Source organism: Aplidium turbinatum, chromosome 9, assembly GCF_918807975.1.
Source record: "Aplidium turbinatum chromosome 9, kaAplTurb1.1, whole genome shotgun sequence".
Classification (NCBI taxonomy): Eukaryota; Metazoa; Chordata; class Ascidiacea; order Aplousobranchia; family Polyclinidae; genus Aplidium; species Aplidium turbinatum.
The window spans coordinates 18,754,862-18,766,818 of NC_137480.1; the positions used below are offsets into that span (position 1 = coordinate 18,754,862).

The following is an 11,957-nucleotide window of genomic DNA, read 5'->3' on the forward strand; positions in this document are numbered from 1 at the left end:
GGCCGTTTTAGTTAGCCCTTAGTTTCAGAGCGACGCGTGCTCACTGAACCGTGCCATAATCGGACGTGACGTCATAACGGTACAAGCTGCTCGTATGTTCACGCAAGATGCATTTGAAATGCAGAGTAAGAGATCGCTTATGGTGTCGTTTCCAGCAAATGCAATGAACTATTTATGTCGATTTTAAGCAGCTTAGTAGTTGATAAAATGAACACCGAAAGCAACTAGCTTCAGGCAAGCACCATATTAGTTTATAAAGAACTAGGAACATTTTCTCAAGAACTCTGATAGGTATACTTTAGTGTACAAGTACAAAAATCACTCTCTCTATGCACACGGCAAAGCTTTTCTTGAAGCAGACTTTGAATTGTGACTTCTTTTTATTTCAAATCAGGATAATTTAAATCCAACATATTTTCTATGTTCACTTGAAAATTTCGACCTAATAGCCGAAACAACGCATGACGGCAGAGGTACACGGATTGAATGACAAAGGTAACCCCAGATCCACCGAACAAATTGTCTGTAGACAATGTGCCTATAACGTATTTAAAAGCAACTTTTGGTTACATGTAGAGATGTACCGATACCAATATTTTGGCCGATACCGATCCCGATATCACTTTTTTAGGCCGATACCGATACTGATACCGATATTTTGGCCGATACTTTGGTGTTACAAAAAGAAGCAATTTTGGTATTTGCAAGGAATTATATCAAATGCTAAGTTTTACCTTATTTGCATAAAACTATTAAAAAAAGCTTTAAATTGGCATAATTTATTAAAGATTCAAGAATCCAATCTCAACCGCATTGTTGTGTCATAATAGTAGGTTTTAGTAATGAAAAGCCACCGTAATTGATGATTGGGGTATAAGGGAAGAAACATTACATCATAATTGGGGTTTCTGAAAAATTAATAAAGTGTTTGCGCAAACTCTCCAAATAGGCTATCATAATTGATAATAAGATGTAAAATGTAAACCAAGTGATTTGTGTAGTCGTACAAAACACTATTCGACAAGTAATGTGCAACCTAAGGGCGCTTGTTGTTTGGTTGAAAAGCTTTTGCCAGGCCAAGACTACCCAGGTAGCAAAAATGCACAATTCTGCATCGCTCCCACCCCGCCAAATGCTCAAAAAACCCGTGCAACTCGGCTGCCCCCAGCAAGCCGGCTCCACCAGTCGGCGATTCAACTTCCACCCTTAGCCGCAACAAACTCACCAAGCCCAAACAATGTCACGGCAGAATAAGTAGGCCCAAAAAGAAAGCAATGGGACCACGAATCCTCACCAAACCAATCAAAATGGTCTTGTTACGCCCAAGATGACCACCTCATTGCGAAGAAAGGAGCGTCCCCCCCGGCACAAGGCTGAGCACTCACCAGCACAGCAAGCTGCCGCGACCCCCCAACCACAACGGTGGAGCTTCCACACTAGCCATTTCAATTCTTGTCGATGTCAATTCTTGCTACAAAACGGCTGCCGAGAAACATATATATAGTTGATTGGATGGTCTAAATGGCTAGCGTGGAAGCTACACCGTTATGGCCAGCGAATCGCAACAGCCCGCCGCACCAGTGAGCGCCCAGCCCCGTGCCGACAGTAGGGAAGGAAACTCCTCCCCACCACAATGAGGCCACCATCCCAGGCGCAACAAGACTACTTATTGATTAGTTCAGTGAGGATTTGCAGTCCCACCGCCCCACCCCGAGCCCACCCACTCCACCACAACATTGTTCAAGCCTGGTGAGTCCACCACAACGAAAGGCGGAAACCAAATCACAAACTAACAGAACAAGCCCACCAAAAAACAACCAAGCCACACGGGTCCCTCAAACGTCCAGCAACGCAAAAACGATGCAAAACTACACATTCCCGCCACCTGGGTAGTCTTGGCCTGGTTTTATTCTCTGCTGAGAGTAAAAAAAAAACACAAATGATAAATATTGGAGAAATTGAGTCTCCTTCACAACTTAAGAATCGAACAACGCAAAACTGCCGAAACAAAACGTTTAGTTTGAGTGAAAGAATCACTGTAAGCAAACAATGCCAAAAGGTGCGCGCATGATGTCATGGGACTGTGAGGTATCAAAAATTTGAACAGGTTGTTATTTTTCTACTTCAATGTGACGTTAGTTACTACTTTAAAAAATCTATATTTTTGTTTCCGCAGAAAATCCGCAGCAAACGCCTTTTTTTACATGTTTAGTATCGGCCACAGTATCGGCCAAATTTTGCCGATACCGATGCCGATACCGATACTCAAAAAATGGCCGATATCACCGATACCGATGCCGATACCGATATATCGGTACATCTCTAGTTACATGAATATAATACAACATGATTGCCCACGTTTAGGTATTGCATTTGCTACATCATTTAAGACGGGTTTTGGTTAGAAAACCGTGAAAAATAAGATGCAATTGCATCAGAAACATCTGGATGCAAACGTCTAAGCATAAATGCATAAAAAGAGGTGTGCTTTCCCATTCTTCTCGGTGTTCTGCCAATGTTTCCCTTTCACACAATGCAATCTTCAAAAGGCTCTTGGCATGATCTTTAAAAAAGATAATGCATTTTAAATCAATAAAAATGTATGGTAGTCACAATGATTGCTGCACACATTTCACTTTACCGCACATGCTTATCCAGTCAACGAAATCAGTCCTTTTTACATTGATTCAACGTTTTGCAAACGTTGAATCAATGTAAAAATGACGAATTTTGCGTCAAATAAATGAATAATAAAATGACAATATTTGCGTCAAATCCGTCATTTTTACATTGTTTCAACGTCTGCAAAACGTTGAATCAACGTAAAAATGATTGATTTTGCTGACTGGGTAATCACATACTACAACTACACAGTACACATATTATAAAGTAGCAGTTTTGGAATATTGCTAATTTCATAAAATTATGGTGTATAGATAACTTATGGTAAGTGGGGTTTTCTTTGATCGTTTTTAGAGAATAGCCTCATTCCTTATGCTTTGCTTTCGGATAGCTAACCCGAAACCTAGCGGTAGACCTGCTGCTATTCTTGTTGGAATGAATAGCAGTTACAAGTTGTCTATGCATAGTATAAAAGAAATGCAGTTACAAGTTGTCTATGCATAGTATAAAAGAAATGCAGACCAAAATGATGTTTGCACTCACAAGCCAATAAAAACTTATCTTTTATTACATCTATTATAACAAATCCGTAACAAAAATGTTGACCAATAATAGGCCTTCCCATCCCGCCCCGTTAGCTCAGTGGTTACGCGCCCGGCTCAAGTTCGACTCTCGGAGTGTGCGCTTGAGCAACGCACTTTCAGGACTGCTTCCCATTCAGGGGCACCCAGTGAATTCTCCGGCAACAACACTTCAACAATCAAAAAACTTCAACTTTGCTAATCTCGGTAACCAGCCCTGTGTCAAGAGCCTCCACAAGTATGCGAAACTACCAGGAATAACCAATCAAGGCTTTGCCAGTCCGAGGATAAAGATTCAAAACCAACCAAGACACAAGCAGTTTTACAAATGAAACTCATTTTAGCAGCATGATTCTCAAAAGCAGCAAGCAATGTATGATGTATGAGGGGACGACATCATCACCACCCGTTATTTCATATGTTAGTTTATTATAGAGTTAAAATTTCTTACCTTTTGCCACACTCCTTGGCTTCATGGCATCCTTTTGACAAACAAACACGAAAATCCGATATGTTGTATTGTGCTGCGGCATAACAAATAACGATTTTTGTTTGGCTTGACCCATCAGAATACCAGGACAACTATGAACACAAAAAGCACATCACAAAACAGCACAATACAACTCAAGATTACAAGACAGTAGGCTAATAAAGAAAACTCACATTTATGTACTGTTACATTACCGTTGCATATCGTGCTAGCCAGTAAATGAAATAAACACCAGTTTGTCAAGGACTTGTTTTTGTTAGTATACTTGGTGAGTTATAGATGGGTCATTTTAAAATTACATGTAGCTAGGATAGGAATCGCTATGCCAGCAGGCAGCAACTAAAATGTAATAGGCTTAGCCGGAAGATATTCTAAATTATATGAAAAACAATTTCCCAAGGATGGTACAGTACTCCCCATTTCCCAATTTATGTACGGTACTTTATAACAAACATGTAGTAACATTATTGTTAACTCAAAATTACTTCAAGAACTTGACGTTTCCTGACAGCCGGTCGTATGGATGGATTGGAATTTTGTTGTGGAGTTGTCTCCCCACTGGACCTTGACTCCAAAGGTTGCAGAGTTGTTGAAATGGATTTTTTTGAAAAAAATTGAAGGGCATGCATTGCGGTTTAATGCTGTGTGGCAAGTCCCATGTTAAATTGAAGATTTTGAAAATCTGTTTCCTTGAAATGGAGTCGGCATTATTATGCTGGTCTCTGTTGCTCCTGGCCATACTCTTGTGGTGTTTACAAACTTGTCCCATTTCAATTTTCTTGTATGAAGAACCACCAGATGAACACTGAACAGTCATACACAACACATCGACTTGTCATGATGAGTATAAAACTGTAACAGGTTTAGCTTAATCTATTCAAGTAAGGTATGGCACTGGGAAAGCATGTACCGTATATTGAGGTAGGCATATTAGTTTAGCCTGTCTGATAGGCCTACAAACATGTCTGATAGTACACAAACATGACTAAAGATGAAAAATAAATAAATTTAAGCCCCTACAACCCTTGACTGTCTAAACCTCTTGTTACTAAATCCCATCAAAACCATTCTGTAGCACTGAAGCAAAATAATCGCATTTGCTTGTTTCCTGCAAACAGTGCAAGGCCTAGTGTAAATGTGTAGTATGGTCTCTAAAATGATGTAATCTAGTATCAAAGCTACAATAAACTAAATCTGAGCTAAAATTTTTACTTGTGATAATCTTATCTACTGCTGCAACGCTTCAAACCTTATCTGCAGCTGCACTCAACACCTTAAACCAGCAAAATGTTTTTGCCAAAGTCTGGTTATGACGTCACGTAAGCAAATATTTTATTTTGACAACAGTTGAGGCGGCGTGTGTTCGAATTGCAAAACCAAAACTTTGTTTTAAGATTGCGCGAGAACAAATGGGTACTTTTTGATAAAAACAAGTGCAACGTGTTTTTGAATATCCCCTTTATGTATTTCAACTCTCAATTTGCATTTGAAAATGGGGTTGTCTGCCCCTTTAAAGAATTTGTACTATGATCACTCCTGAAACATATCATCTGCTTATTTCTCTGCACAGTTTTTTTTATGTTGCTCTGTGTTATTCCACTGTTAATGTATTATGTAAAGTGCTGGTATTGTGCTATATATTATATACCGTATGTGTTAATGTTCTTAATTTTGGGTCTTTTGTTTGGGTGGCAGCTGACTTTGGTGACCTTTTGGTCTTTCGCTGCCATCCTTGTTGTGCGAATTATTTGTGTTTTTGTATATTTTTGTTTTTTTTATTTTTCGCCAACAAAACAAAAATCAACTGAACTGAACTTACACACTAAAATATTCGGCTTAGTCGAAATCAGTTTTGGAATTGTCGATAATGTGACTTTCAGCTTTTAGTAATTTGGGACAAGCCAAAACGTCCCTCTGAATTTAATCTTTACTTCCTTGCATTGATGCTATTAGAACTACTTAAAAAATTCCAAGGAAATTAGTTTTGCTCTATACTATAGGTACCTAAAGCAACTTAAGGGTTGCTATTAGATTATTTCTGTATTTCTCAACCAACTACTTCATTGCTTTCTTTTAGTTCGTGACAGAGCTCTTATCGTGTTCACCCGCACCTGGCCAAACGGAGCTCAAGGAAAAATTTATCTTCCAACGGGAGTTGATACTGTGCGTGTAATTTTCCCAATTCCTGTCATTAATTTCAATGTAAGTTTTGCAAGCTACTTCAAAACACGCTTCAAGCAATATTTTAAATGAAATTAATGATAATGGTTTCTTTGTGAGAAACCAATCTCGATTGCATATTTTTACAGTTGTTACAAGAGAGTGTAACTCGGAATCTTAAGCTAGGGAATTTTTGTTTAGATTTATACATTTTCAAAATTTAGTTATCATTTACTTTCTATTGTCAATAGACATACATGGTACAACAAAGCAAACTATCTACCGAAACTTTATCTTTCTAACTTCAAGTATCTCAACTCAAGGTAAAATCATTGCTTGCACAGGTCTGGTTTGGGCGTGTTGATGAGAGAATCAACCCTTCAGAATTTGTGATTTCTCAAAACTACATCGAGCAACAAAGCTCCAGCGGACAAATCGAGTTCACTGTTGACATGAGGAACAGATTTCCAGACTATCGCGTACGAGTTGTGGCCATCAACTTCTAATCAAGATTACGAAAATTTGGCTTGATTTTTTGGGCAGTTTATGAACGCGTTGACCAGTGATTTGCCCAAGCAGATAGATCTTTTGTTGCCATGACCGTATTTTGTTTAAAATGATTTCGTTAGTTTTGTAAGAAGTCAAACCAATCGGTTGGTAAAGTGCAACTGTTATTGCAAATAAAAACGGAAAAAGTTGGAGGTTAAACTTCATCTGTGAAATAAATGTATGTTTTATAGCAATATCCCACCATTAGGAATTCTTGCAGAATTGAGTTGGAAAGGATTTTACAAAAAATGGCCTGTGTAGTTTAAAACATACCTCAAACAAAGTCTCAAGTCAGTTGTAACGGAAGGAACTTAAGCGCCAGGAAGGGTATTTGGCAATAAGAATTCTACCAAATATTATCATTGTGATAAACTTTTCCATCACCGTAGCTCCCAAAAGAATAAACTCATAGACAAAGAAGATAGTTCTAAGTAAAATATAACAGAATGCTTCCTATGTACATCGGCAATGATATAGAAATACAGAAAATAAGTTGTAAACTTACTGCAAGAGACACAGCAAGAGACTCTCAAACTGTAAATTGATATTTTACATTGCTTTAACGTTAACTTTTATTCGTTGAGCATTGTCGTTTGTGGCCAAAAAGATGTCGGTGAATTTGAAATGCATAACAGAAGTGGAATACATTCAAATATTTGCAGGTCTACAGTCTACCAGCGAACACTTCGGAGTGTATAAAGCTCACGTGACAAACGCATGCATGTTTTTAATTAACTTGTAGCTGGGGAACTGAATTAGAACCATAACAGGTAAAGCTGCTCAAATTATTTGTGGGCAGCTTCTGGGAATATTGTGAAAGTAATATCTTGCATGAGGAAAATGGCAGGAATCATGGAAACAAAAGATGAATAAAAAAATAATCATTATTATCTGCTTGCCGGTATACTGTAGAGTGTAAAGGTTAACTCAAACAAGTAATTGTGTATGTTGTGGCATGTAGAAAACAATTACATTACACCAGTTCTTCCGTGGTGTTAATTTTTCTTCTTCGAAGCATAATTTTGCACTTTCCTCTTTGATAGCATACTGTGTTGTTCAACTTAGGAACACAAAGAATTACCAAAATGCAAATCAGCAAGATGAGGATAGATACCAGCAATACTGGAAGCCAAATCCTGCAATTAAGTTTCTGTCAAATTGACTGAAAATCAACTTCTGAATACAAACATTTTAAGTAAGCTTAAATGTTAATTTTAATGTCATTCATGCAGTCGCTTTAAGTTTTGAATCAAAGTTCAAAAAACTTTCAAGTTTTAGCGAAAATTCACCAGTAAATACATATTGACATACAAACCTCAAAAATTTTTTGGATTCTTGCCAATTGTAGACACACAATGGTGCACAGTATAAAGAAATACATATTCCACAACAATTTGCTCTCCGGCATTGAACCTCCAATGTATTTGAACTGGAAGTAAGAGCTATTTGAAGATCTGTTATTTCACCACTTTGTTCATTCTGTTTCCTACGTTTTCCCAAAACGAAATCATCTTCATGTGTCTTATTTGGTTCAAAGGCTGAGGCTGGTGAATTGATTTGACGAACATGTTTGTTAACATTGGAGTTTTCTTCATGAGTTGCTTTCAAAATGCGTTCAGTTTTCTTGAAATTTATAAAGTTTTTGCTAGTTGTTGCACCTTTTGTTACCAACAACATAGATCTACTTGAACCTGTGGGTACCTCACCTATAGGAAATGTTTTTATACCTTCTGTAGGTAAAGTTGGGGTGAGGTTACTTCTGAAGTATTCTGAATCATTATAGTCCTCAGAGTTACTGCTTGGATCCAAAGTGATGTGGATGTGTGAATTGATCGGTAATGAAGTAGATTCATCTATTGTAGTCGATTGGAATCCTTCAACTTCTTTTGTACTTTGTGCTGGTAAATCTTGAAACTGATGATAATCTTTGACGGGTGTAAACATGAAGTTTTTAGAAGTATTCTTTTCATGATCGGTCAAAGATGCTGTAAAGACCATGAACTTTTCAGCTGAAACCAGACTTCTATCACTTGTTGGTTGAAAAATGCTCATTGCAGTTGGAGGTACAACTTTAGATGAAATTAATGTTGTTGATAGAGTTTGTTGCAAAATGCAGGCTGTTTGATTGGGTGTACAGAATAGGCTACATTGTTTTCCGATGTACAGCAAAATGGTGCAGCAGTTGGGCAGTAAAAATTTTCACACATTAATTGTTGGCATTTGTCTTTGGTAGCAACACAAAAAGCTTTTCCACCGACACCACAACAAAAGGAGCTAGTACATATCTTGCCTCCGCATACTGAGTCAGGGACACAACTCCTTTTACTAACTGTGCAGTAAGCATTATCACCTTTCCCGCAACAATATGGTTTGATTTCAGTGCATTTAGTCTTTCCACAAACACTTCTCGAAACACAAGTTGTACTGTCGTAAGTACAAAATGAAATCGATCCATTTTCACAACAAAACGGCTTTAAAATTGAACAGATTAGTGCTCCACAAAAATTACTGGGAACGCAACTTCTTTCGCTTACCACACATCTTGCTACGGGCCCTATTTTGCAGCAAAATGATTTAACTCCAATACATGCTTTTTCACCGCATTTTTCTGAAAAAATAAATAGCCTATATTTATATCCTTGAAGAACATAAAGCCAATATTTTATTTACATAACTCTGAAAACGAAATTCATTTAGGCTATATGGACTATAGACTATGTTTCTTTTATAAAGATGCGAGAAGCATATCAAATGTTAGTCCACAACACATTTAGTTGAATCATGGCCAATTAAAATACTTCCAAGGCTCCAAATATGTAACCTACTTTATTTAGGCCTACATGTGGTAGCTCATAGCCTTACACTATAATCGGCAACTAGAATGTTTTGATATTTTATTACTATTTGCGTAGATTGAATTATTATTATTATTTTTTATTGGAAACATAAGTTACACTTTTTTACATTGCCAACAATGAACAAAGACAGAAAATCCAAAGTTGTTCACCAGCAAGCTCATTCAATTGAATTATTTCAAATGTAACTTACCAACACTTTCAGATGCAGAAGATACTTGCACCATAACTATTGATCCATATAATAATCGTAGCAATACAACTTTCATCAAGTTCATCGTGTTAAAAGAAAGACAAGCAAAACTAACAAAGCGTTTGCTACTAGTAGAGATTGGATGCAGACTGCAAAGCTTAGTGAGCTTTTTGTTGCACGCAATTCAATAATAGACAGATAAAACCAAGCAACCACACGGCATTTAACATAATACATTAAACTGAACATAAACTATAAACTACGAACGTTTTCGGCCATACACGTGTTAGCCTTTTTCAAGTAACAAAAAATAACTGATTTTACATCTACATTGAAAATATATAACTGATCTACACAATGAATTGAAAAATGAAATACATAAGAATGAAACGGCAAAGCAGGGGAGAAAGGCACATCACATGGCGGTTAATTCCGCGAGGCAAAAGCGCATCATATGATGAATTAAGAAAAGACGTTAAGCAGATAGGAAGCACTTGCGGCAAACAACAGCGTATTGAGGCGAGGATTGCAGGATTTTATTAGCAAAGCCTCGTGGATTTTAGTGTTAAATTAGGTGAAACATTTACGCACAATTTTAAAAGATTCCAATGATGGTTTGTTGTTTAAACATGATTGGCAATCGAATATATGGTCTTCAATGGCGATTTTTCTGTTCAAATTAATTAAATCTAAGTGTTCCCTCACTCTCGTGGCCAAATGCCGCGTAGACATAGCCTACCAATGTACTGTATATTGGTATGTCCACTACTGGTATGTCCTGGTATTGGTATGTCCCATTCCATTATGTGATATTTGCCCTGTGCCAATATAATAATAGAGTAGTCTCCAATGCTACACCTGCCGTCATTACCGACCAAAGATGGTGTACGGGCGGACCCAATTGTTGGAACCTTGTAAGAACCGACAAAAGAAATTTAAATTCAATCTTTAATCTAATATAAAAATATATACACTAAATCCAATTTGCATTTTTAAAAGACAAATCTACAAAACCTTGGTTTCAATTATATTTTATATTCGATGTAAAGAAAGCTCACTGGATTATCTTATCACTCGGCAAAACACAAATTTACGAGCAGGAATAGCTCACCATTTGGCATCAGGAGACAATCAGATAATTTCCTATACAGTTTACCGCACGGTAAAGCGATTGCAACTGATGATGATGATTATGTGCCTGATCTGATACAGACGTTGGCGATCATGGTCTTCCAAGCTTCTCTGTCATTTGCCATTCGTATAAAATCGTTCGTTTTAACTGTTGTGTTTGTGGCCCATTGATTCAAGCTGTTTAAATAAGTTAATCTTTGTCGACCTCTGCTTCTTTTTCCCTGTATCATCCCCAATAGAGCTAATTTTTCCAAATCTCCATGTCTGTGAATATGACCTACAAATTGCATCTGACGCCTTCTAACTGTTGTTATTAATCTCCTTTCTGCATTTGCCAATTTCATAACTTCGTCATTACTCTTCTTTTCAGTCCAAGATATCCTCAACATCCTTCTGAGAAACCACATCTCAGCAGCCTCTAGTCTTTTCTTCATATCTTTACTTATTGTCCAGCATTCACATCCATAGGTTAGAATTGATTCTACATATGCTTTTAAAACTTTAATTTTGGTCTTTATTGTCATGTTGCGATTCCTGAAGACTGTGCTCATTTTACCGAAAGTATCCTTTGCTATGGCGATTCTCTTTTTAATTTCAGTGTCACTTTTGCCATCGGAAGTTATAATGTATCCAAGATATTTAAATTTTTCAACTTGTTTCACTGTAACACCATTGAGTGTTAGGTTGCAATTTGGATAAGTTTTCTTTTTTGATACCGTCATGCATTCTGTTTTTCTTGAATTTAACTCTAAACCCATTGCTTTACTGTTATTGACAACAGAATTTAATAAGTCCTGTAGATTGTTTGCAGATTCTGTTATCAAGACTGTATCATCAGCGTATCTCAAGTTTGTTATATTTTGTCCTCCAACCTTTACTCCATTCATATTTTCGATGTCTCTCAAAATCATCTCACTGTAAACGTTGAAAAGGTCTGGAGATAGGACACATCCTTGTCTGACGCCACGTTGTATCGGTTTGAATTCGCTAAGATCGTTATTTATACGTATTGCAGCCGTTTGTTCCCAATAGAGGTTTCGTATGACTCTGAGGTCTTTACCGTCGATATCTAAAGAATGCAGTATATGGAATAATTTGGCATGTTGAACCTTATCAAAAGCTTTAAAAAAGTCTATGAAACATAGATAAAGATCCTTGTTTTTTTCTATACATCTCTCTGTTAACATTTTTAATGTAAAAATTCCATTTCTGGTCCCTTTGTCTGGGACAAATCCAAACTGTGCTGTTGAAATTTCCGGTTTTAGTTTTGGTCTCAATCTCATCATCACGACTCGAAGTAGGATCTTTGTTAAGTGACTCATAAGGCTAATTGTTCTGTGGAGTGAGCATTCTGTTGCTCCGGTTTTCTTTGGTAA

The 11,957-nt window shown here is 37.1% G+C and overlaps 2 protein-coding genes across 2 annotated transcripts in view; one reads left to right on the forward strand and one right to left on the reverse strand.

Moving 5' to 3' along the window:
* Positions 1-6,554, forward strand: part of LOC145777093 (uncharacterized) — a 44,521-nt gene extending 37,967 nt beyond the window's left edge. The window contains exons 44-45 of the mRNA XM_082588382.1: positions 5,771-5,895; positions 6,198-6,554. Coding sequence (XP_082444508.1) covers positions 5,771-5,895; positions 6,198-6,359 — 287 coding nt within the window. The 3' untranslated portion in view covers positions 6,360-6,554. The remainder of the gene's footprint in view (positions 1-5,770; positions 5,896-6,197) is intronic.
* Positions 1,894-5,070, reverse strand: LOC145777094 (uncharacterized). The gene is made up of 3 exons (XM_082588383.1): positions 4,179-5,070; positions 3,655-3,785; positions 1,894-2,563 (listed from the first exon to the last, which is right to left on the reverse strand). Exons 1-3 carry the CDS (start codon positions 4,508-4,510, stop codon positions 2,382-2,384), a joined length of 645 nt encoding a protein of 214 aa, XP_082444509.1. The 5' UTR covers positions 4,511-5,070; the 3' UTR covers positions 1,894-2,381.
* Positions 6,555-11,957: the final 5,403 nt, after the last annotated feature.